The following is a 26,954-nucleotide window of genomic DNA, read 5'->3' as shown; positions in this document are numbered from 1 at the left end:
GTGGCAAAATCATTTTGTTGCAGAGGACTGTATCTGTTTGGCATGTCTAATTTGTCTTTTAGGCTGTGCACATACAAAGTGAGGTTCTAATATAGTGCACCCTAAGGAGTGATTAGTGAAGACTTAATGGTGTTTCAATTTAAAGCCACAATGTACTGAAAGAAATCACATTTTGAGTCATACTTGGAAAAACACAGTTTTTTAGACCACTTGTTAATGACTAAATGTCAAATATGTAAGGGGCTGTAAAGGGCTACAGCTTTGCAAATTTACACCAGAAAGTAGACTTGGTTGTAACGAGACCGTTTTGATAGTTTGCTCCATCAATCTGTTTCAATCAAAGCCTTTAAAACCAAATAAGCCATTCTCAAAACATTTTCTTTCTCTCAACTGACACTAAACATGGGCATCTTCAGACTCTCCAATCAACCAGTCTTCACTGATTTGTGATTTGTCAAGAAACTGAGCCTGCAGTGCAACAAAACATGTGACTTGAAATGGTGCTGTAAATACATTTTTGCTAAATAACTCTTTGGTGATCATTAAAATATTGATTAGATTGTTTTTGTTTGTAAAACTGTCAGGCATATCCATGCTTTTATTGTGAAGACGGCTTCTGTGTGACGTCACACATTGGATTTAGATAGCTTGCCGCACTTTCGACACACAGTTGTTGCCGTTTGTAGTAACAAAAACCTTGAAATGTATCAATTACTAATATCATCTCGGAATTACTCTCTGGATTTCGGTAGTTAAATTATATCACTAAACATAGGTATATGCCGTCTTATTTATTTTTGTTTTATTTTATTGACGAAAATACCAGCTTGAACTGACACGTACATTTACTTCGATGCAGATAGCCAGTGAGCTAACATGTGAGTGGGAGTGTTGACAGGTACGTTTAATACAAAATAAGAAGATAAGTCCTAATTAGTCTTAATGTACTATCGTATTTGTTACCTCTCCTTCCAGTTTTGTAACAAAGGTCAGCGTAGACGCTGAAGTTTAGCATGTCCTGACAGCCTTTTTGAGCACCACCAGTGAATATCAGTAGGACTGGACACAGCAGACTGAGGACAACATGTCCCCGTGTCAGAGGTTACTTTCCTTTGTGAAGCACAGAAGCTTGTGGACGCATGTTCACAGAAATGTCACCACATGGTCTCCTGTTGGAGCTGCTTTCAATGCCAGACCTACCAGGAGAGTGGACCTGTTCGAGAAAAGCGTGGTTTGTATTTATTTTATATTTGTCTGTTCACGGCTGCAGCACGAATGCACACAGAGCTCAGTGAAACAACACGTAACATGAAGACTGCATTACTAACAAACATGACACCTTGCAGTCTCTCTGACCTCTTTCTCTGACCTGTGTTTGCAGGGTTTGTTTGGGGTGCCAGAGCTGAACTGTCCTGCAGGCTTCCAGGCTGCCACAAGGACAGCTCTCAAAGACACTGAGCTCCTGGTCCAGAAAACTTGTTCTTGTCTTCCAGGGGCTGAGACGGTGGAGTCTTTTGACCAGCTATCAGATGGTTTGTGTAAGGTGGCTGATCTGGTGAGTTCAAGGTCGAAAATCTCTTAAAACTGTACATTGTAACTGAGTAAAGATGTACTTTGACTACTCATTGAATGGCTATTGCATGCCTAACAAAAACGTCTACAAATCAGTCAATATCAGTATTAATCATTTGTTGTGCTTCAAAATGATTTTTGGATTGAAAACAGCACTTTGTGGACAGAGAAACATTTCACAAATCTAAGACAAAACATTAAATTGCAGTTATGAATGGGGCCTCAAAGTGTGCATGCACAATGTATAAATGATATATTGACATACAACTCGAAGACTTGAAGAAAATTATATTTTGATATATTGTTATTGAATTTTTTGCCCAGCCCTAGTTGCCAGTCATGTTGTGAACATTTGTAGGACACACCAGTTCAACTTAATGACAGGTTTACATTGGAAGACTATGAGAAACATTGTATTTTCAGGGAAGTTCAACTCTTCATGTGAATACTGGTGGTATGATGATGTTTTTTTATGCCGGTGATTTACAGTATATGGATTGAAAAACAACAAGAGAGGCTTAAATAATACTTGAGTCGATTGATAGTGTGTATTGGGACATTCTGGCTAAAATATCTCAGAAAATAATTGAAGACTGGGGTCACAATCTCCATAACAGATTAATGGTTACGGTCATGGAATGCAGTGAAAGGTTAAGGTTCCCTGTGGCTTGCACTATACAATATGCACCATACATGTAACTTGTAGTGTACAATAATGAGGGTGTAAACACTGACATTTTCATTCTAATGGATGAAATAAACTGAACTCTGAGTCTAGTATTGCATATTTCAATTTAAGACACTCTCCTTACTACTATGCTGTTAAATCCCTCAGAGACAAAACAATGTTGATAAGTCCAGCGTGCTCGTTCACCTGGCGACCTTGTTTGAATTTAATTTAGTGCTGACTGACATGAAATTACTCTCCACTCTCCAGGCCGACTTTGTTAAAGTCGCTCATCCAGACCCAGCGTTCCGCGAGGCAGCGGAGAAAACCTGTGTAGAAATCGGCACAGTTGTGGAGAAGTAAGTGGCAACATATTGATCTTTACCTATAGGTGCACAACGCTGAGACAGAAAGACAGAAAAAAACATGGATTAATATGGATTTTAATTCATGCTTTAGCTGAGACAGATGTTGAAAAATAATCACTTTTTGGCTGTATGTTTCAGGCTGAACACTAATGTTGAGTTATGCAGAAGTCTGAAGGATTTGCTGGATGATCCAGACATAGTGGCTCAGCTGGACCCTGACACAAGGTAATTCTACCATTATCTGGTTAAGACCACTGTTATATCACTATGTCTAGTGATGGATGATTAAACTTTCCTCGATAATGTTGTTGTTGCTTTTCCAGACGAGTAGCAGAGTTGTTTATGTTCGACTTTGAAATCAGTGGAATCCATCTAGATGACAAACTGGTGAGTTACTCAAAACATTTCAAAATTGCCTTTATAATAAAAAAAGTGTAAAAACAGTTGTCAGATGTCTTGCTGCATTCTTCTTATGTGAACAACAAACTCCAAAGAATAGACATTATCCAGAGACTACTGCTTATTGTATTCACTGAACACACTTCTCTTTTCCCTGCAGAGGAAAGAGGCAGTTGCCCTTCATGTGAAGCTGTTGGACCTAAGCAATGAGTTTTTGGTTGGCTCTCACATGCCCAACAGGATTGCCAGGTCTGTGATTCCTGAACATCTACATCTACACTTTGCAAATGAAGGAAGCTTCATCCAAGTTTCAGGACTGCATGCAGACACCCCAGATGACTTGGTATGTACCATAGTACTGATGGATGGAGATAGATCGATGGAGAGATAGAAGGGAGGTTTTATTAGTCCACATTGGTGAATAAGTTTCAAGCACACTTACAACACACCTTATCTGATATAAACAAAAAGTGGACAAAATGGACAAGAATAAATCAGGCCAACACCAAGTAGTATGGGGTGATCATATTGCTTGATGCATGGATGGTCACCGCAATGTTTTCTCGTATTTGTTCAGCAGATGGCGCCTTAGCCATTGCAGACTCAGATTAACACTAAATGTTAAGGGTTTTTTGTGAGTATTGTATTTTTAAAATAATTTGTATTCAAATATTTCTCTGACTTTCTGAAATGTGTGTTCCACAGTTATATTAACTGTGGTTTGGCTTATTTTAACATGTTTTTTGTGATCTGAATATAATTATGGTAATGCCATTATTAGTAGTCATGAAGTTGGCTGAGTGCACATTTCAGAAAAAAAATTGATTTGACTGTGATTTGACAATGTGCAAAAATTGACACATTACAGTGTGATAAACAAATGATGACATTTGACAGTGCAGGTATGGATTAAGTAATAACAATTGAATACACTGTTGATTGTTTAAAGATCTGCTCCGTAACTACTGATTTGTAGCTTTAAATGTTTTGTCATGTCTTCCTTTTACTTGTAGGTGCGAGAGATTGCCTACAGGATTTACCTCTATCCCAACGCCGATCTGCTGAAGTGTCTGGAAGAGCTGCTGAAGTGCAGATACAAAATGGCCAAACTAGTGGGCTACGAGTCCTTCGCACACAGAGCCTTAAAGGGAACAATGGCCAAAACACCAGGTCCATGATTCTCTTTACTTCAGCAGCATTAGTTTTCATTTGTCAGTGCTATAATGCTCTACTGTTTGATTGAGAGACTTGTTTGTCATTCACAGTAATATTTGAATATTTGATGTATGATAGTGTGTAATCATTTTAAAATGTGTTAAATGACTCTGGTTTTATAGGTTCTGTTTGAGCTACAGGAATGTTTTTTCTTAGTCACTCGGTCTCTGCCTTTGGCAAATAATGTCAGGTAGATTTACATGTTGCATCTCTATGTTTATTACCCTTTACAGAGACGGTGATGAGCTTTCTTCAGATGTTAACAGACAAGCTGTCTGACAGGTACTACTGCCTCCTCTTTTAAGTTTTTTAAGATCAGTTTGGTAAACTACAGATTTGTCTTAATGTGATACAGTTATGTGTCAGTGGGCCTATCCACATATCATGATGTTTAAGAATGTGTTATTGCATATATGTATGTATTATTTTGTCATGTCCGCACTGTTGCTGCACATTCAGAAGGCCTCAGGCATTTGTGTTATTTCTATTTATGTGTATTCTGCTTACTCAGGATTCCTAAAACACTTAAAAACACTTAAAGAGCGTGCGTGTCAGGTGGCCCTGAGTCACCCGCAGGTGTGTAAGTGAGTCTTATAGCCTGGCAGCCTGTCCAGGGTGTTCCCCTGCCTTCAGCAAAATGCGTGCAGGGAAAGGCTTTGGCCCCCTACACCCTGAGTAGAGATAACAGGGTAAAGACTGGAATTAATGCCTCCAGTCAACTGACTTGTTGTGATGTTTTTCTTTTTATGTCACAGAACAGCACAAGACTTCAAGATGATGAGCGACATGAAGAAGAAACTCAACCCTCGTAATTCTGTGAGTGATTTCTCTTCACCACATGTAAAAAGCATATTGTCCTCCTGTTTTACACCATAATGTAATCTGATACTTTGAAGTATTACACAGTTCCCATAGTCACAATATTTATTGTTTATGGATTAATCTGATCTATGTTAATCAGTTTGATATCGCACGTAAATAAAAAACAAATCCTGGTATTATCTTACAGGAGCTCATGCCCTGGGATCATCCGTTTCTCAGTGGTGTCTTGCGTGCAGAAAGGTGGGTATAAGTCAGCCAATGAGATGTGTTTTCCAGCCTGATGTTATTTGATAAAGGTATGTCTTCATGAGCAAAATTTTTCACCCAAGCTCATCCTCGGGTGACAGATGTTACAAAAGATGTTAAGGTAGAAGCATGGGAATTGTCGAAGTGTTCTCTCGTGTTACATTTCTGATTCAGGACAACACAGTCATATAATCGTCATCTCCTGCTTCACTCTGTGGTTCTTCTTTGTTAGCATTATGTGCATTATTTTATATTGAGCCCTGCCCCGTGGTGTCTTTTATTCAAAGCATTTATATTGAGGTACAGTTTTCCTGACCTATTTAATTGCTACTTCTGATTTGTGACTACATGGCCATTACAAAATTGTTGTTCCTTAAAAAGTTAGTATTATAAGTAGAATCGGTATAAAAGGGAACAAAAATAAGTAAACACTAACACACTCATGAATTTCTCTAACATACACTGCGGTCACTATCTTGTGCTTTTTCTTTCAGTTACTCACTCAAAATGTTTTCTCCGTATCTCTGTAATCTCTGGTTTTCCATCAGCAACCATTTAAGTTGGAGAGTGTTCAAACCATATTGAAATGAGATACAGTCTGTGTGTCTGTGTGTGGTAAATTAGCTGGTAGTAGCGGTCTGTTATTCATCACTGATAACGCAGGAGATATGGTGCTGAACAGCCATTTTGGTCTGGTGGTCTTGCCTTAGAGCAGCATGAAAGTGTGTGTGGCCCTAGAACATTGCAGCTTTGTCAAGATCATATACTGTATGTGTAGGGATCAGGTCTTTTTTCTTAATTGTAAAAGTAATTGTTTGTGGATTGAATCACAAACAAGAAGGACCCTTTGTTTTGCATCACGTTCCACTCACCCCGAATATTCAAAACTGCTGCTTCTCTCAGTATAATTTGGTTTATGTTTTATATCTTGTCAGGTACAACATTGAGCCGAGTCTATACAGTCCCTACCTGTCTCTGGGAGCTTGTATGGAGGGTTTAAACAACCTCTTCTCGCAGCTCTATGGCGTCTCCCTCATGTCTGAACATCCTAGTGCTGGTGAGCTGTGGAGCGAGGATGTCCGCAAACTGGTAAATACTGAACAAACAGTAATGATTCTTCATGCAAATAAGATATTGTCTAATGTGTCTAATGTTTGTTATGATTTATGTTGTTGTATTAAGTCTGTTTATATTTGAACTAATACATGAGTTGTCATCAAACATGCCAGTCTTTGATGGTGTTTTTTGTGTGTCTGTGTGTCTAGGCTGTGGTACATGAGAAAGAGGGATTACTGGGATATATCTACTGTGACTTTTTCCAACGGTCAGAGAAACCTCATCAGGTGTGTACACACTCATCTACATGCGTTCACATGGTCATATTTTTTTTGTTTTTCTCATTCAATCTGCACTCTTGTCTTATACTTTGGACAGAAATTAAGATTACTCAAGCGAATGGGAAAATGTTTTGTCAAATTACAACAAAATCAAAACAAAAGGGGGGGAAAAGAGTGTCACAAAATTGTTTATACACATAAATATTTTAATGTATAAATGTGTTGTTAGCTATTTGAAATGAATATAGTAAGTAAAGCTTTATAGCACTTTCAAAAACAGCAATTTACAAAGTGCTTATACATACAGAATAAAAAATGCACAGAAAGGAAGAAAACAATGTGATGAAAGGATTAAGGGCGGTTAACGCTCTAGATAAAAATAGATAAATAGTGGGTTTTTAGAGGTCACTTAAAAAATCATTTAATATTTATATTTTTATGTTGTTGCTCAGTGTAATAAAACCTGCTGATCAGTCATATTTTAAAGTAAAAATTAGCTGAAAGAGGAAAGTCACAAGTGTGTTCAGTGTTCACAAAATATGGCTTTTTATCTACTAAATGACTAATTTCTGTAAATCTCGGTCTCCCTGTATCCTTGCACTCCCAGGACTGTCACTTCACCATCCGTGGAGGCCGTTGGTGCCGTAAAACTGGTCAGTACCAACTGCCAGTTGTGGTACTGATGCTGAGTTTGCCCCATCCCACCAAGAGTGCCCCCACCCTGCTCACTCCGGGCATGATGGAGAACCTGTTCCATGAAATGGGGCACGCCATGCACTCCATGCTGGGACGCACTCGCTACCAGCATGTCACAGGTGAGGTGTGAGCACACATGGCACTTTGTGCTTGTACTTGTGTGCACTGGCTGCTGTCTGCTGCATTTTGTTCGCACCCTCTCGCTGCATATTGCTCCTCTCCCCACACCTCAAATATGATTATGACATTACTTCATGATTTATGTTCAGACGGGGAGAAAGAGACAGAGAATCTGCACAGATGCTAAAATAGTTTAAAAGATATAATATTTATGTTTTTCATGGATTCAAGTTCAACCTAGACACTACAACTACTGGGAGAGATGTCAGTTTTATGTCATCATGCTGGTTGAATATCAATATCATTATCAACAGATCTTTTCTCTGTCTGTTTCTTTGCCGGGAACCGGGCCTCACCTCTCGCATCTCCCGCATGCAGAGTGAACAATCTAGTCTGTTAACCGAAATTTAATACATGATGGAAAGCACCAGTGACGCACATGTGACGCGTCCAGTGTGAACCAGGCCAAAGTCTTTTTTAAGAGGGACGCAAGCAGGAATCTAATCTGCGGCTTCTGCAGAGGACAGTTGCCTCAGTGCATATTTTGATTATCTAGATTTACATTAAATTTGAGCACAAGTAAGTAACAATCACAATATAACATGGCAGGCACCGCAATGTTGAATGTGAAAAAATCCCTCCATGCCTTTTATCAGATCCGCTACTTTTTTCACCCCTACCTCAGCATCCCACCAAGTTTAAAGAAAGCTTGTTTTGGTGGTTTATTTGTTATCCTGCTAACATTCAAACAAGTAAACATTTTCATCTGAAGATAGTTCTTTTTCTCAGAGAACCAGGGTTTAGGAAAGTAACCTAAATTGCTCTACATAAAAATCATTGTATTTAGGTTAAATAGTGGCTTAAACCTCATCACAGTAACTCAGTAACTTAGTTTTTGGCCTGGATTTATTTGCAGCCTGAAAGAAAAAGCCCACTGGAGTTGTGTTTCAAGTCAGCAGACAGTTCAGTCAGTGATACTTTCTGACCTGATTTTGTCATTGTGTTTTGTACTTTTGCTTTTGTCTTCATGAGAAACACTATTTTTGTTAATGCCAAGGTAAAGAGTGGCCGATGAATTTAACACCAACCCACGCAGAAAGATTAAACTAAGCGATACCTTTCCTGTATTTTCTTTTTTGAAATCTTTCCTCTAGGAACCAGATGTGCAACTGACTTTGCTGAAGTCCCCTCCATCCTCATGGAGTACTTTGCAACTGACTATCGCGTCATCAGTCAGTTTGCACGCCATTATGAAACTGGACAGGTAAAACATACATAAAAAAAATAAATGTTGAATGTAAAGATAGATATAGACTTTTATCTTTTCAGTACATCACAAATGTAGTCATATAAATTCCCACATTTTGTGTTATTAATTTTGATTCATATTACACCAACCTTTTGTGATGAAAGGCACCAGAGCTGATTAAGAAAAATAACTTATTGTGTGTGTTCCATAGCCGTTGCCTGAGAGTATGGTGTCGCGACTGTGTGAGTCAAAGAAGGTGTGTGGAGCCGCGGACATCCAGCTGCAGGTACAATGACTAGTCCCCCACGCTCTCAGTGTCTTTATTTGTTATTGATTTCCCTAAAATTATTGTTCCCTAAAAAGCTGCAAATATGGTGTGCAAAATGGGCGAGTAAAAATGAGAAACAGAAGCACTGTCTTTGACCTCCAGCTTCACTGTTTCGTCAAAGTCGTGACAGAAAAAAGAACAATGTTTTGATAATTAACATTCCAATGTTTTTTAGGCCTCCAGTCTTTTCAGGATGGAGGACCCAGAAATGTTACTTAATGTGAACTTTTTACAGCAGCTGGTTGTTGAAGGGGTTATACAACCCTTTTCCTGTTCTACGGCTTATGAAATGAGCCGTAGAACCAAATCTTCAAACCATTTTACACCAGAGAAATGTTTAAAAAACATTTTACAATTCTATGGTTTTGTGTTCCTGGTTTATTTGTTTTTAAGCAGTTCTCCTGGACTGAGATTAAACCACGTTTTCTGGATTTGAACTTTATCTGCTTCTTATTGATGATAAATAAAGCAGTGAAATGTGAAATTTCTATCATATTTCTATTCTTGTTTGTTATTTCTTTGATTATGCATTAACTTTATCTGCAGGACTGACTCAGTTTATTCTTCTTGTGCAGATTTTCTATGCCGTCTTGGACCAGATATATCATGGCAAACCTCAAAACCACTCCACCACAGAAATCCTGAAAGAGATGCAGCAGAAATTTTACGGCTTGCCCTATACATCTAACACGGTACTTCCCTGTCTGTCTTTGTATAATACCACACACTGACTTTGAGTTAATTTCTTTTGGTACGATTGTACCAGCTAGCATTTATAATGTAGTCTAAAAGCAGAGGAGTGCTTTCAATGAGCCTTGCCTGGGGAATTATTTGAGACTCCTTCTCTCAGTCCTTTAATGAAAAGCTCTTTCCTCCACTCTTGCAGCTGTGGATGAGGGGATTTGGCATGGAAGGAGAATGGAATCAAAAATGTGGTATATTTTAACCAGGAATGGCCTTTATAGAACATTTACTCTGGGCTATAATTATGGGTTTGCCATCAGAAATAGAGATTTCAGATCTGCTGCACATTCCCAAAGTCTTCTGTGCCCTGGCCACCTTTTCTCCTCCCACACTCCTGCTTTGTGCCCTGCTTTGTACCTCCCTCCCTCTCCAGCAACTGTGGTTTATGTTCTACAGTTTCCCACTGTCAAAGCTATTACTCTTCACCCTTTTTAAACCACACTGAAAGCTTCAACAGACTCTTCACCTCTGTGTGCTTCGCTAACCGCAGCACAATATTTTTCCTCATTGGAGCTGAGGACGATTGCAGTGCTTGAGTATCAGGAATTTAATTATCATTTGATCACAGCAAGTGAAAACAGATTTGTTTACATCTGTCAGTGGCAGACTCTACTTAAACTTGTCCCCCTTTTAAATTCACTCTCTTTCTCTCCATGTCCTCATGGAAGAACAGCACAGGAAAAGTTTCCACAGAGAATGTTTGAGTGGCTAATAGGTTACAAAGAGCCACAGATTATAAACATAAGGGTGATACTGACGTGTATAGTTTATAGAGCAGGGCTAGCAGGTCCCGCTGTCCACTGGGAGTGAGGATCAGCTGTGAGTAACACAAACCACATGCTCACCCTTGAGTTGAGGATAATATTTGGAAATAAATAGCAGAATGCAACTTGTTCTGTTGGCTGTGTTGACATTTCTCTAATCTGCGATTCTCGGCTCAAATTTTTCACGACCAAGAGCTCGTTTCTCTTGTGTTTTGTGTAGTTCATGTCTCAGCTCACATTGTTTCACAGTCTATGCAGTTGCGCCATAGCACCACATACAAAAACACCACCAAAGTTGGGAAAGTACAAAAACTCTCAGTTTTCATCTCATGTGCAAGTACAACCGAGTATAACGCCTGCGCTGACTGTGTGTGTCCTTTTGTAAGGATCAAAAGGATATCTCACTGACATTTGACCCACTTGCGAATCTTAAAGAAATGACATAAATTACTTGATGCATGGCTTAGGGACTGGAAACAAAGATGAGGCTGGAAATCTAAAAAAAAAACATATATATTCTTCACCTTCATCTTATCAAAGACTCAATAGCTCTTCAATAACTGTATGTTTCGAAAATATCTGCAGCTTTTAACCACAGAAAAATACAGTGTGTTGTCAAATGACCAGATAACTTTTAGAAGAGTTCTTGTTAGTATGTCACACTTCATCCGGTGTGAATTTGACTCTAAACAACTATAACAGACTTCAAATTTACAAAACCCAGCAACAGCGAATCACTGCTGCTCAGTCTGGTTTAGCTGACAAAGCAGTCCTGTGGCTTTCTGAATTGTAACTCTTCTCAGGAATACAGTTCACGCTCATTTAAGTCACCACCGCTAAGAAGACACCTGTCAAGTCAACACTCCAGAGCTTAAGCATATTTAACACTGAGTCGTCTTCTGATGTTAAGATCACTCCCATCATGGCGAGATCTTGGATTCTCACACGACTATAGCAGATTAAAGCTGTTATAGTCAATATAATTATATTGACAATGGATCGCATGGCTACTCTTCCCTTTTGGTATCACCGTATTTAAATGAATTGTTTTGACTTATATGTTAAGGTTGGCTGAAAAAAAGATAACAAACACCAGCACACTTAACATTTTTAATATCCTGTTCATCAAAAGCATTCAAAACCAGCCAAAGTATATTAACACTCTTCAGAGTTGATAAACAACTTTAACAGGGCTGCACAATATATTAATATATATCAATATATCAAGATGTATAATATACATTTTGCAAAAGATTTTGTAGATTTTGTTTTCTTATAATTTTCAACATGGTGGCTTGACTCAACTTAACCACGTGGTGGGCAGAGAAATGAGAAGAGAATGGGATAAACCAGCAGGTGCAATTAGAGGCATTTCAATATATATACAGTATATAAATATGTTTTTGGAATAAATGCTGTATAGGCTACTCACCGTCTGGCTGTATGTTAGCAGTGAACCCACAGCAAAGGGACATTAACGCCAAATACTATAAAAATCAAGTTTATCACTTTATTTATATTTATCACCAGTCATATCATCATCGCCATATTGAGCAATATTTCATGCATTTAGCATGGTTTCCTCATATTGAGCAGTCCTACACTACATTACAGTGAGTGTTGAACTTGCATTTCCAATATCACACAAACAATGATCTGGATATGTGATGAGCAACTATTTCCTTTCACCATTGCCACACTGACAGATTAATCAAAGTGTGTGTTTTTTTGCCCCCAAGAAGCCAAACAAAATTAATTTACTTGCATGTGGTGTTTAAGTCAATAACGGGTTATCAAATTTCAGTATGGAAGAAAGTCTCTGCAGTGTTTTTTGGTGTTGTTAATGTGGCAGCTGCTGTCTTCTCTAGTGAGATGTTTAAGTGTTTGCCAGCTGAATTCCCCTAGAGTCCCCACTCACAAAGATCATAAAAGAGCTCATCTTTATAGATATAGAGGGGGCGGGCAGCCCACCTCAGGCAACAACAGGAAAGAAGAAAGAGAAGTAATGAAAAAGGGGCTTTCTACCATTTAGGAATTTCCATGTGTAGGAGCTGGCATGCTTTAATGTAATGGTTTGTTGGTGGAAATATGAAAGATTAAAGGAGTGCTTTACATATTTATGAGCAGACATTTATCATTTTCTTTTTAACTAAGAATTGTTATCACTTTGGGTCAAAAACTGAAAGATTGTTTTTTATAACCATGTGAGTTGTAGTCACACAACCAGTTTTACAAACACAGAAATTTTAGCCCATTAAGGGTATGATGTCCTCCCTCTGCCATGCTGGAGCGTCACCACATACGGTTTCCATTAAAACCATTACATGTTGCATTATGTCAAGACTAATTCACAGTGACAAGTTAATTGCATGCTCTCTTTGTGCAATTGATTTATTTGGGAGTCAGAATTCTCTCATCACTTCTTGCCCTGTCCCATGATCGAGTCTGCTGCATTAGTAGCTGTTGATGGGTGGATTATTTTGAAAACCCTCTCTATTTTCACTCAAATCAAAGTTGTAATGTTGTGGCTTCTTCTTTTATTTCTGACATAGGCATGGCAGCTGAGATTCAGCCACCTGATTGGCTATGGGGCCAAATACTACTCCTACCTCATGTCCCGGGCTGTGGCCTCAATGGTGTGGCGACAGTGCTTCGTTCAGGATCCTTTGAACAGGTGAGATTTAGGTCAAACATTCAATAATGATCTTTAAAAAATAACATGCGGGGAAGGGAAATGCATAACCTGCCTACCCACAAACCAAAAATTGAGAATCATTTCTACTTTTGGGAAGATTTTAGAAAATCTTAACCGTTTGTAAGTTCACAAAACCTGAAATGAAAGTGCAGCGTGTTATCAAGAGATGGAAAGACCTCAAACATCATCACAGCCTCATTCCCAGGTTTTTTGTCATAAAATAAAACAAATGTCTGTTAGTTTCAAATCATTATCATTTGACTTTGCACAACACTCCACACGGCTATCTCTGTGTTTCCCAGTCTGGTGGTGCTTAGATGCCATGTTGCCTGGAGACATTCCTACTCTGCACACAACATGTGATTTGTTTGATGTCAACATTCTGTTGCTGTTAGAGCAAACAGGTTAGATTGTGATTGAAAGCACAAAGAAGTGGTTTCATAAGTGAATTCTACTGCTTAAAAAAGTCGTTCATAAGTTTCACGAGATAAACGCTTCTTGCACCCCCCCGGCACTGCTAGTGTTTACACACAAACGTTCTTTCAGTTGACAAGGCCTGTTTTCAGATCAAGGACACAACATACAATTAATTGCATATTTTCAGTTGAGATTAAACATGGGCAAAATAATACAACAAAAATAACCTAAACTTGTGCTCTACAGCTTTAAGATTATTAGTGTCAGGGATAAAAGAAACCTTTTGGCTGAGGTGTTATATGGGAATTGACTGAACTTTCAACAGTTATCTAATGAAGTTTTTAATATGAACATGAACAAGTGCAGAAAACGGGCTTGGACATGTCCACCACCACATTAAATCTTCTTTTCTTCTTTTTTTTCTTTTCAATAAGGATTTCATCACCCTTATATTGTTATATTGATCACTTTAAATAACCTGCCATGTTTGATTAGCATCATGGAGAGAAAAATAAATCCTCATATTTTAAGTCTCCACCAGTTGTGAAGTTCACTGAGCTCCTGTACTCCTGAGGATTTCTGTGGTTCTTTTTCACTATTTTCTCCTTTGCTTTCAGTCAGTTTTAATCTTGTATTCATGGTGGAAGAAATGATTTAAAGGCTCAACATAAACCTGTTTTGCATTTTGAGTACTGAGACAGTTTGCCTCTTAACAGTTTTCCTTCTCCAGATTCTATTTAATCTCTTTTGGCTGACATTGAACGTGACATTACAGTGAAACTTGCTTCTTGGCAGGTGTCTGCTCTACTTTACAGACACACCACCAACACCCACATTACCAGACCCTTCATCATTACAAGTGTTTGCCCCTGGACATAGCACAAAGACATTGTTTTGAAAAACAAAACCTCTACCGAATCTCCTTTGACTCAGCCCCTACAACACTCAGTCTCTACTTCTCTCATTCTTTACTTTTCTTTCTCTCTGTCTTCATGTCTTTGCTTTCTCTCTGAGATTGTTTTAGTTCCACCTGCAGTTGTCAGATCCCATGTCACTTGTCTGTTGTGAACAGGCAGCTTAGTAGACGTACCCCTGGGCTCCAAGTGGTGGCAGAGGTGGAGGGGTTAGAGAGCACAAGGAACTGACAAGGGAGAATACAGGTGTCTGTAACCTTATCTGTCTGTCTCTCTTTCTCCCCTCTGTCTTTCTTTACCTTACTCTCTCTGTCTTTCTTTACCTTACCCTCTCTGTCTTTCTTAGGGACATGGGAGAACGTTATCGACGGGAGATGCTGGCCCATGGAGGAGCCAAGGAGCCCATGCTCATGGTGGAAGGTAACCAAACTTACCATGAATTTCACCAGATGTTGAAATAATCATTTAACTAATCATTGCAGTAGACCACACTACACTGACCTCAGATACCAACATTCTGACCCGTTAATATTTGTATCTAGCCAAACATACACATTTTTCTTCTTCTTTTTTGGTGTTTTTACAGCTGTTGACATGTACAGTATTATGTTGCATTACTGCCTCCCTCTGGATTTAATCATCTATTTCAGTATTGCTCTCATGTCCTTACTCCCACTCATTACACTTTGCATGGGATTCCCCTGAGTGTTTTCCACCTCCTGTAGCTCTTAAATCAGCAGACTATGCTGACATAGTGTTGTTGGATCAAATGGTCAATTAATTAGTTAATATTTAGGGGTAACTAGCAAATTAGATAGACAAAGTTCCTTAAAGCTACCATTTTCCTTGAACCTCACTTGTGCTGATCAGATCACTTGGCCGTCAGACAAAAGCTGCTGTGAGTCAAGTCAGTCAGCTGTTACTGTTGTGGTTTAGCTCAGTCTGGGTCAGTTGCACATACAGTGTATTTAGTGGTTAAGCAAGCCTCCCAATGTTTCTTATCTGTGTTTACAGGAGCTTTGTCAAATCAGACGATGGTAGGCTACTGGGATAAAAAGTTAGCTCCCTCTATGGCAGCCACTCAGCATCTGTGCTGCTGTAGTCCAACCCATTTTCTGCTCATTTACTGAATTTACTGAATGACATTAAGTATTGTGTTGCTTTTTTGTGCTCAGACAAAATTGAGAAGGGGGAAATGAAGACCTGGTTGATTATAGGTTTGAGTGATCAACACTGCTGACTTAGCAGAGCTGGGTTGTACATTCCTCTGTGCATTAAACTACTTCACAAAGCCACTCCACAAAATATGTCTTGCCCATTTAGCAGCTTTACAGGCTGTTATTGCCATTTGGCTTGCAACTTTTTTTCTTCAGGTGTTGTACTTAGAACTCAAACATGTTTGTAATTTATTATTAAATAATATTATTGATAACAAATCCAGTTACATACTTCTACGTTCAACCCCCAAGGATACCATGATCTGAATGACTGAGAACTTTCACAGACATTTGCACAACTTTGGTTTTGTTCATCTACCGGCTACTGGATTACCATAACAATTTTACCAATTTATGGCCTACTGTTTTTTTTTTACGTGTAGCTTTTTTATCTACTACTAGCACTGGGCCATTTGTTTAACTCCAAGGCATATGACCGAATACCTGCTGAACTAACCATATTCCCTATGTTAATTCCATATGGATTGTGCACTATTCATTAAATGAGAGATGAAATTCAAGTTGAACTAGCAGTGCGTCTTGAAGCTTGTCTCCAGGTGTGTAGCCGTCAAACTGTAGTAAATTAAATTCTTGTTCGTCTGCAATAAGTTATTGCAGCAGAAGCTGCGTTTTATCTTCATGTGGGTTTAGGGGGAACAAAACTTCCTCCTCCCATTGCCATCCTCCCTTCATTACTTCCTCCTCTCCTCCTCTGCGTAAGAAGTGGCTGTTGCATGTCTGGACAGGACAAAAGAGGAGAAGATGAGAGAGATTATTTATATCAGGTGACACTTGGGAGTGTACTGTAAATCTCTCCCTCAGGGTCACCTCCTCCCTTCTCCATCAGATTGTCCCTCCAGCTCCAACCAGGGCTGCACCCAGCCTCTGAAATTACAACCACCAACCAATCAGGCCCTCGTCACTAGAGCTACTGTACAATTGACTGTTGTTGAACTTACAATATTTGCTTTTATGGCACCCTTTGAAGAGAATGCTGCACTAATTATAGTCCAAGGCCCTTTGAGCAGAATAGTTATCAGGGTCATATTGATCTCTCTGGTGGTCTTTCCCAGCTATAAGTCATTGTATGAGCTCCAACGCTGTAAAAATGTCTGCATTGGAAATAATATCGAGTTGAAATTATTTCGTTTTATAACAGATCACAATAAAAGAGTCTTGAAATTGCTAGATGTTATTTCCAGTCTAGTGGCTTTGGCAGTGTCCTATAATACATTTTTATGACAATCATTAAAAAAAGAAGAAAAAAGATTCATAATAAAATCTATGACTCTGTCTGGATAAATGCTTAAACTGAAACAGAAACTCCCTACCTTTTCAAAGACGATTCACTCAGCTGCCTTTCTAGTATGATGTCCTCATAATTTACCATAATATCACAAACGCTGAAGTCAAGAGTCATAAAACTACATCAGTGCATATGCTGAAACATTTAGTTTTGCTCTGTTCTTCACTGTGGGGTTGCGAGGTTCATAGTAACCATCTTGAATACCTATTGGGGAATGGAAAAGGATTTTGAAGCCAATAAGAAGGGCCCTTATTATATCCTGAGGAGTGTTTAGGCCACTAGAGACCAGAAGACAAGAGGAACGACTCTAAATCCATTACTAGGGGTGGGAATCACCAGAGACACCACGGTACAGTATTATCACGATATTTAAGTCAATGTACGTTATTATCACCAATATTTAAGTCATGATACGATATTATCACAATGTTGCAAAATGTAAGTAAAAGTATTTGCAAAATCATATATTGCGATACACTCAAACAGCAGCTCTAGTGAGAGTGAGCACTTGGCACCAGTGGACTGAAATGTCAATAGTTTTTTTTTATGCTAATCCACAAAAAGTTTAATGTTTATTTGTAAAATTAAATGCTAAAATCAATACTTGATGTCTCAAAAGGAATATAATATAGTTTTCTCCCCCCCCGCCCCTACCCATTACACATAACCCTTTCAAATAAAGACCTTGTGAATGGAGGTGTGTAATGTTTCCCCTTTGGTGAGATGGTAGAGGGGTCACCAGGACACACAGGGAACTGGAGGAGACGCAGCAAGGCTAATCAGAGGCCAGTCTTTATCTACCCACTCCTGGATGTTTCCCAGGAAAGACGATGTTGAAATGTAAACCCGGGCATTACATTCAGACTAGCTGCATCAGGACCGAGTGAGAGTGTGAGGGGGAAAAGAGAGAAAAAGAGGGAAGTAAAAGGAGAGAAAGGGAAGGAAAGAGTGAAAGGTGAGCGACTGCCTGAACTGAGCTCGGGGTTCTGCTACAGAGAGTGCTTTCATGGCTCGGACTGTTCCCATAGCTCTGACCAGCGAGCACAGAAAATGGATCTACTTGGGCTATGCAGCCAAGTCCCAGGACCCTGTTAATTCTTTGTCTGGAGGCAGCTTCTCTGAATAGCTCTTATGACTGCATACATGGTTGCTAATAAACCCCAAGAGCACGGTGGTCTGTACAGTCCCACAGCACATCTGTGACAATGATCTATAGTTCTGTCTGAATTAATGGAGGGGATTGGATAAACTTCACAGCAGAGGTGTAAAGCTGCAAAATACATAATTTATAGCTCTTACTTGAAAACAGACATGACTTGCGGTGACTGTGACAGTGCTCCAACTGCTGCAAATATCTTATCCTTGATTTACACACAGTAATTTACTTTTGACGACCACAGGGCTGTAAAGGAAAAGAAGTCATTGTGGCTTTCAAACCTTTAAAGAAATACGTCCGAAATCAGAGTCTGACAAACTTGCTGAAAAAAGTCTGACAGTTGCATCCACTTTGTGCAGTTTCACTCCTATCTCTTTATTTCAACATAAAGCAGATGAACTTAAATCGTGTGAATACTGTGAAACCAATCAATAGAGACGTCTGAGTAGATTCTCAGTCATCCAGGACATTGTCCTCCAAGTCAGTGAACTGAAGAATACCCTTAGATAAAAGGTGAAACATCTTCAAGAAATCCATAAGTCCATGGTAGTGAAATCTGGCACTGAGTTGCAGCTGCTTAAATCTGGCGACACACTACAACATTTTTTGCCAGATTTTACCTATGAGTCAGTCAGCACTAGTTGAGGACAGTCGGCATGGCTCGTTGGCTCAGAAATCTGCGTTGTGAGGGGTAAACCCTCAAGTCGGCAAGTGTGTGAGTGTGTAACAGACCCGACCCTTCCTCAGTCGTAGTCAATCAAACTATATATATATATATATATATATGTATATATATATATATATATACATATATATATATATATATATATATATATATATATATACATATATACATATGTGTGTATATATATGTATATCAGGGAGTCAGTATGTCACTGCACTGCCTTTGTAATGGAGATCTACACTTGCTGAACCGTCACCTCTTGCACTTTCACTTTTATCCAGCCAATTTATTTGTGGTTATCAACTGTCTGGAAGAGGCATGAGGGAGTATGTAGATACATTATACATAGACAGTATACATTGTTTTTAGTACTTTAAATCAGAACTATATATTCTTATGGATATCACTTCAAATAAAACACAGAGGTTCAGGTGGATGAACCTTCTTACATCAAGAGGTTGTTTCACTGCGTTTTTTTAAAAGATTTATTGTCATTAAGTCCCCGGGTTTTTGCGTCTTTTGTTCCTTTTGTGAAGACACTTACTCAACAGTGCAATGTTTGTCATCACTCTTGTCCTGCTTACATTCTGGGCCTGTCTTAAGTGTGGTTTGTAGGGAAAACACTTCCTGAACATCAAAGGTGTAATTACAGAGTCAGTGAGCTGATGGTTTGCCTCCAGGTTTAACAGAGGTAACAGCTTCTCTCACCTTGACATGTTTCAAATGGTTACGGGCAGCAGCAAAGGAAAATAGCTACTGAATCAGCCAGAACTGTCTTTTGAAATGTGTTTCTTAAGGAGTGTGCAAATTAGTTTATGAACTTATAAACATACGAGGAAAATGATGCTTCAGAAGATGTGAGGCTGAGGCTCAAGTTGCAGCAAGCTGCAGTTTGTTCTCATTTTTAAAGCAAAAAAACATTCACATACTGCTTCTTCCTGCAAGTTACTGTAGGCATAATTGGTCTATAAAAGCAACCTATTAAATCATGAAAGAACAGAACTCAGCCAAGCCCATGGGAGTGGGATCAATAGAGTGTATGAAACAGCCAAGACCTTGGATTGGTTAATGGACATTGGCTAACAATAATAATTAGTGCTGTAATAGCAAGATGCAGGTAAAAATAGAAGCTATGCTGTAAATTCTTTCTGGGAGCCAAGAAAACAAGTTATTTCTTCTCTTTAGTTGGTGCACTGCTGTGACAAATCCACTCTTCATAAGTGAAGCAAGCATTTATTAATTGCTCATGTTTTCATGTTTTACAAATCTTTTTTTTTAGGTTTAGGTTATGGCCCAAGGAAGAAATTCTTGAAGCGGCCTTAACAGAAGTTTACACTCTCTGTGTTCTTTCTCTAGTAATTTTGGGGTTATGAGACGGTTTACTCAACAACAGCAACACTCTTTACAGGCGGTAACTCAAATATCTGATAAATTCAGTGAGCATTTGGGCTGAATTCTTGTCCCCAGAGCTCTCATTACTAAAGCCTCAGAGCTGTTAGCCAGCCACATAGGACTTCATTTGACTGATACCCATCGCCCACCACCCTGTGAGTAAATAAACAAGTTATTATTTGCATGCTGTGTATATACTCCTGTAAGAAGTAAAAAAGCAGAAAAGCGTACTCATTCACTGATTCTCTCTGTTCGGTTTTAGAGAAAGTGAGATGTCTGCCAAGTAGAGCTAAACAAGAATGTGATGTTCCCACATATGCTTGAAAAGCTGTGAATATATGGAAGAGGAGTAGTGCATTTTCCTTGTCCAACAAGAGCTCTTAAAGTAAACTTGAGAATGAGACTAATCGGCTCAATTGCTCCAGCAAGGCTTTTCTGTGGTCTAAATGTGTCTGTTTCCATCTGGAAATCAAGGGTTTTTGGCTAAATGGTGCTTTAAAGCCGCAGTTTGTCTGAGGACACTTCTGTTGAAAGAGACCCACTGTTACACTGAACACTTCTTCATTTCTTGTCTCCAACACCTGCAGTTTTTACTCTCATAGCCAAGTTGGCTAAAGCTGCGGATCCTGAGATGACTGTAATGGTTAGAAGCCTTTTACCCCCCCCTCAATAGCTGTCAGTATCGTTATGAATGGAAACTAAAATTCCCAAATACAAGATGACTCACACGGCAAAGCCTTTGTCCTAAGGCTCTCTCAACAATGGACACAAAGCTCAGCTTATGTTTAGTTTGGCTCTGGGTTCTCCTGCTCCGCTGAGTAGCCAAGAGTAAATGTACAGTTCTGCTGTCAAGCATTCACAGAGACACTGCGTACACTTTCTGCACTGATGAGGTGCTCCTGTAAACACAAGCAGCTGGACGACCCGTGTGAGTCTGTCAAGAATTACAGCCATCCACATGATCAGTCCTGTCTGTATTTTTCAGCTCAGTTTGAAAGGGTTACTTTACCCAAAGTAAAAAATAAAAAATAAAAAAGACCGCACTGTTTGGTCAGTAAGTTTGATCTGCAGAACATTTATTTTTAACATGGATTAAGTTCCACTATTTAAGAATTAGTGACATCTAATGTTGAATCACATTCATAGTTAACCTAGCACTAATCTCCACTGTCTGTGGACTGTGGGAGGAAGCTGGAGTAAATGGCAGTAGGTTGGGTTTTAGATTTTTCGTTGTTTGGTGTTTTTTTAGTTTTCCAGATTCAGGCTGCAGATAATGAATTTAAAGTTCCACTGAAAACTGAGTGAGTTCAAGTGGATGCAGACATTTCAGAGGGGATACTTCAAAGTTAAATGAGTTAAATGATCTTGCGTCAGTTCTCAAAAGAGGCTCCTGCTGCTTTCTCTGTTATACAACAGAGAAAGTTGTTCAGGTTTACAGTGTGACCCTGCAGGTCTTTTTTGTCTGACTCGGCCCCACCCCCTCATGTGTATCTGTAAAAGCAGCTGCTTAGATCAGATACTCCTCCACACTTTTGTTATGACTTTGAGGTTATCTGTGCATTCCTCTCAGACTCTCCCGGCGAGCTGGTTTGAGAAAAGACTCCTCACAGCTTATTGTTGATCCTCTCCTCATGTACCGTTGAGCATCGTGTGAGAGCCAGGTGCTGACACCACAGTCACCTGGTGATGAGAAGACAGCGAGGGTGCTATTGTTTCCCTGACCAACATCTTTCATGATCACACTTCCCTTTCCACGTCTATCTCTCTCTCGCTGTCTTCACTGCCGTGTTATCTTTGCTTGTATAACACACTAACCTGTGGCAGGCAGACAGTGCTCCAGACATCAGATCCCCCGTGGATACACACAGTCAGGAAATGATATCTATTAGAGAAAGTGCTGGTGACGCTGCAGACGGTATATGTAGAGTTCAGATGAGTGGCGGTGTCTGCTCGCACACTGTAATACGTAAACAAGGGACATGCCCGAACGTGTGCGTACGCGAGCATCTGTTTCTTTGTTGTTTTTGTGCTGCATACTCATGTAATGAGCGGTGTCATGACACAAACCGCCCTGCAATCCTTCAAGCACCTCTTTGACCTTCATGGATGCTTTTCTGCGATTGAGCCTGACCTTTGAACAGAGTGGGGCGACAACAAAGAGGAATGCACATGGACTTATGTCATGACCAACAACCACATATTTACTATGTAATGTGAAAGGAGTCAGAAAATGAGTGACTTAATGAATGACTTAAATCTCACTGTTGATTTTAACTAAACTAATGATTGAAGGCACATATTAAATACATGTGATTTTATGCTTTAAATGCCAGTTTACTTGGTAGGATGGATAAACTGGATAAACATTTATTTTTAATGCACTTCTATGGAAACAAATTATATTTCAGGACTGATTTAAGAATGCAATGACTAGCATGAGGTTTTAAAAAAAATTAGTTTTAGAAATAGCCTTATCACAAGATTCATAAAAAGCTGCTATTATAAGACCTGACAAGATAGAAGATCTGCTTAGGTGGAAAGAGTGCTGAAATATTCTACTCAGTAAAAGTATCACCATTTTGTACCGGTCTAAAAATGCACTCAAGTTAAAGTAAAAAAAGTAGCTTGTTTAAAATATACTTGGAGTAAAAGTGACTAAACCTTTTTAGCAAGGTTGGGGTTCTTTCTTGTGTCACGCAAAAAGGACAAAAATCCCACGTTAACTGTTTTTTATTAAAGGCAAACCTTAAAAAATTAAAGTGCTGACAAAATTAAATATGTAAACACATAATGTATCAGTCAAAATGAGTCAAAAAGTCACAAATACTTGAACTTTATCACTCACTCTTAGGGATCAATACTTGGTGTCTCAAAAGGAATATAATATATTAACGCCAATTCATCTGTTAAAAAAAACCCAAAAAACTACTCAATTACAGTAACTCAACTAAATGTAATTAATTATTTTCCACCTCTGGTTAACTGTTTCTCAAGTTTCTCAAAAGCAATAATAATGTGTTTGTATATTTATTTATTTATTTATTTTACCATGGACTTATTTATCTTTATAAGAATCTTATCAGTGACTTATTAACAGTCGATTATAGCTTATTACAAGGACCTTAAAATAAGACTTTTCCATTTTGTATTATACTGACATTAGCAGTTAGCTCAGCACAGCCTCATAAATTGGGCCTTTTGTCCTCTGACACTACTACAGTACGTTTGTCTTGGAACGAATCAGCACTTTCCTTTTTATTTACTATTTTCTCATAGTGCAGTTAACTGGGCAGGGTTTTGACGTGTAACTTGATTGCCTGACGTCAGTATTATTTTCTGTATGACACACTAATGCAGCTTGAGCTGTTAATAGCATTTTGGGATCCACTTTAAAGCAGTCATCAGATGCCACAGACGTAAACAGTGGTCAGCGGCAGGGAACATCCTGCAGGGCTTTAATTAGGGCTATCATTTATGGCTGGGGATGATCACTTTCATGTGGCTGACATGTTCCCAAGGATCCAGGGGCTTTGTGGTTGCAGTGTTAGGGACACTGCAGGTTGGTATCATTTTATAGCCAAGGGGCTGGGTGCAGCGAGTGGGTAAGAGGAGATGATAATCCCCGTCTCTGCTGTTCGCATCTGAGGAAATTTCGCTTGTACCTGCTGAGCCTATTTGAGGATAACAGCAATTCTAACACTTGAGCATGTTCTGGATTGCTGTCGGAAACTCTTTACGTCCCCATTCATGCATGCCTTTGCAGACTCCAATATTGTGCAACTCTTGTGTTTGTGCGTGTGTTTGAGTGTGTGAGTGTTGGAGGTGACCCATGCAGGAAAAGCGGGGAGGGGGTTAGCGCCTATTTACATTGGCAGCCGCACAAGGGGAAATGAACTGACTTCAAAGCGGGTGTGCAGCTGAATTGTAAAGCGAGCGAGCGAGGGAGTCCTCCATGCATGAGCTGGCAGACAGGCTCTCAAAACACAGACAGACATTCCCAGGGCCTGCTCATGGCAGCACGGACAAATCCGCTCCACAGTACTAGTCACAATCTGGTGTGAAGAGAGCGCATGCTGTATGTGAGTTCAGAATCGCCCTGTAAAGCTTCAGAAAATGTTAGAAATACGTTTTGTTTTTGTTAAAGATGTTGAAAACCCTCAATGTTTAGTTTGACAACATTCATCTGTTGATTCTTATCACTGTCTGAAGCCTGTCCAAGGTGTCCAGAAAGCTGGCTTTTCTTGATTTTCAGTCAGGATGACTCAATACTATTTTGTTCTTGTTCGATACAATACCAAATATGTCATATGCCTTGAGTATTTACCAGTACCAATATCAGACGTTTTTATTTACATCTTTTAAACTACCTTGGAGGCAGATGATCTACTGTGGTGACCCCAGAGAAGCTTAAAGAAGAAGAAACTACCAAGCTGTTCACAACACATTTGTGCTGATGTATTTACCACCTAGCCCTAACCATAACCTGACATTTTAAAAACATAAAGTTCCAACTCTATAAGAAATAAACTACCCACATTACAATTTTCATTTCCTTTTCCCAATATTGCATCCAGTGATTTTTGATCAACTGGAATTTGATGAGAAAACTTATGACTTATTATTTTAATTAAATTTTAATTTACTCTGGGATCAAAATGGCTATTACGTTGTAAAAGTTTCCCTATGAACTAATCAGATTGCTCAGTTTTAAATGACATTAAAAATATTAAATTTTTTCTTTCTTAATGAAATGATTGAAAATAAAAAAACTGGGTTAACAAAAAGTCGCCAAAATGTCTTTAGTCTCTAGTTTTGTATGTCGTCCAAAATCGTGTTTAAAAAAAAAAAAAAAAACACCAAAATGTCAGTTTATCCCTCTGTACCTATTCTTCTGCATTCATTTGAACAGCCTGACCTTAATCATAACAGTTAATGCTCAACCCTAACCATAACCTAAACACAATTCCAATCTTAGCCTTAAACCTAACCAATTCATCAGAAATTAAGTTGTGCCTAAGTAAAACCAGGTTTTGGTCTCCGTGAGGACTAATGGTCCTGACAAGGTCAGTGTTTATGCCAGAAAAGGTTCTCAAGAGGTAAGAAATACAGTACCATACACACAGCTGAAGCTGCTGCTTTGTGTCTTTGTCTGACAGGGATGCTGCAGAGACGACCTTCCATCGAGGACTTTGTTGACGCGCTGGTGTCTGAACTTAACCCAAACTTTGAGACTTTCATCATGGACTCTGAGAGCTGAAAACGGTGGTGGTGCAGAAATGGACTTGAAGCTTTCCTGCTGATTTAAAAAAAAAAAAAAATGATGGCAGTACTGTCTGTAAATGAATTGTATAAATTTTATGAATCCTTGGTCTCTTAAGAGTCACACTTTTGCTGTCAAGAAAAAGATGAGCAGAATCATCTTTATTGGACAAGTTTGTGCACACAAACAAGGAAATTGACTTGGTTCTACTTTTCTCTCTAATACAACAAACAATAAATATATTAACAGAAGATCATTTGTTTTGTTTTTTTAGAGCAGAAGGTATGAATATAGAAATATAAATGTAAAAGTACAAGTTATTGAAAGTAACCGAAATGTGCAAATGAGCATAGTGCAGAGATGACCATTAATTGTTTATTTGAGAGACAGCCTGGGGGAAGAAACTGTCTCTGCGGCAGTTTGTTTTTGCAGACAGTGTTCTCTCGTGCCTGCCTGAAGGCAGCAGTTAAAACAGTTTGTGTTTGGGGTGTGAGGGGTCTGCAGAGATGTTTGCTGCCTGTTTCCATACCCTGGACCTGGACAGCCTGAACAATGGTGGTGTAAAAGATGTGGTCATCTCCTGTGGCAGGTTGAACTTCCTGAATTGCCACACAAAGTACAGTCTCTGCTGGGCCTTCTTCCTGACAGCGTCAGCCTGTAAAGACCACCTTAGATCCTGTGAGAGAGATTCCTAGGAATCTGTCGCACTCCACTGTTGACACTATGTTGTTGAGGATGGTGAGAGGGCGGAATTTGGGGGAGTTCTCCTGAAATTTGCTGTCATCTCCTCAGTTTTGAGCAGTCCAAAATGGCATAACAAGTCATAGTATAGTATGTCTTCCAAAATCACCAAAAAAAGTCATAGTATAGTATGTCGTCCAAGATCACCCAAAAAAGTTATAGAAAAGTATGTCGTCCAAAATCATGAAAAAAAGTAAAAGAATAGTTTGTCATCCTAAATCACCAAAAAAAGTCATAGTAAAGCATGTCGTCCAAAATCCAAAAAAAAGTCATAGTATAGTATGTCTTCCAAAATCACTCAAGAAAGTCATAGTATAGTATGTATTCCAAAGTCCTGAAAAAAGTAATAGTAAAGTATGTCGTCCAAAATCATTCAAAAACTGATCGCTTAGGCCCTGGTATGTCATCCCAAAACCACTCAAAATGTCATAGTATAATAAATTCAAAATCAGTCAAAATGTCATAGTATAGTATGTCGTTCAAAATCAGTCAAAAATTTCATAGTATAGTATGTCGTTCAAAATCAGTCAAAAATGTCATAGTATAGTATGTCGTCCAAAATTTTTCAAAAAAGTCATGGTATAGTTTGTCGTCTAAAATCACCTAAAAAAGTCATAGTATAGTATGTCGCCCAAAATGTTTCA

General features: G+C 38.9%; 1 protein-coding gene across 3 annotated transcripts; it reads left to right on the top strand.

Annotated features, from left to right (window-relative positions):
- Positions 1-816: 816 nt before the first annotated feature.
- On the top strand, positions 817-25,820 carry LOC122773484 (mitochondrial intermediate peptidase-like). Of its 3 annotated transcripts, none has more exons than XM_044032212.1 (20): positions 817-878; positions 976-1,231; positions 1,382-1,555; positions 2,510-2,598; positions 2,746-2,832; positions 2,931-2,994; positions 3,167-3,349; positions 4,020-4,176; positions 4,455-4,503; positions 4,977-5,037; positions 5,231-5,283; positions 6,225-6,378; positions 6,555-6,632; positions 7,234-7,441; positions 8,597-8,706; positions 8,903-8,977; positions 9,595-9,711; positions 13,080-13,201; positions 14,900-14,973; positions 25,466-25,820. In XM_044032212.1, the coding sequence occupies exons 2-20, from the start codon at positions 1,085-1,087 to the stop codon at positions 25,564-25,566; spliced, it is 2,103 nt and encodes a 700-aa protein (XP_043888147.1). In that variant the 5' UTR covers positions 817-878; positions 976-1,084; the 3' UTR covers positions 25,567-25,820. The 3 variants fall into 3 exon arrangements, with proteins under 3 accessions (XP_043888147.1, XP_043888146.1, XP_043888148.1); XM_044032213.1 differs by lacking the exon at positions 817-878 and adding an exon at positions 880-898; XM_044032211.1 differs by having other exon boundaries at positions 839-1,231.
- The last annotated feature ends 1,134 nt before the right edge of the window (positions 25,821-26,954 follow it).

This window comes from Solea senegalensis, linkage group LG8 (genome assembly GCF_019176455.1).
Source record: "Solea senegalensis isolate Sse05_10M linkage group LG8, IFAPA_SoseM_1, whole genome shotgun sequence".
Lineage (NCBI taxonomy): Eukaryota > Metazoa > Chordata > Actinopteri > Pleuronectiformes > Soleidae > Solea > Solea senegalensis.
The sequence above is the reverse complement of the archived record's forward strand: the minus strand, read 5'-3'. Positions and strand labels throughout refer to the sequence as shown.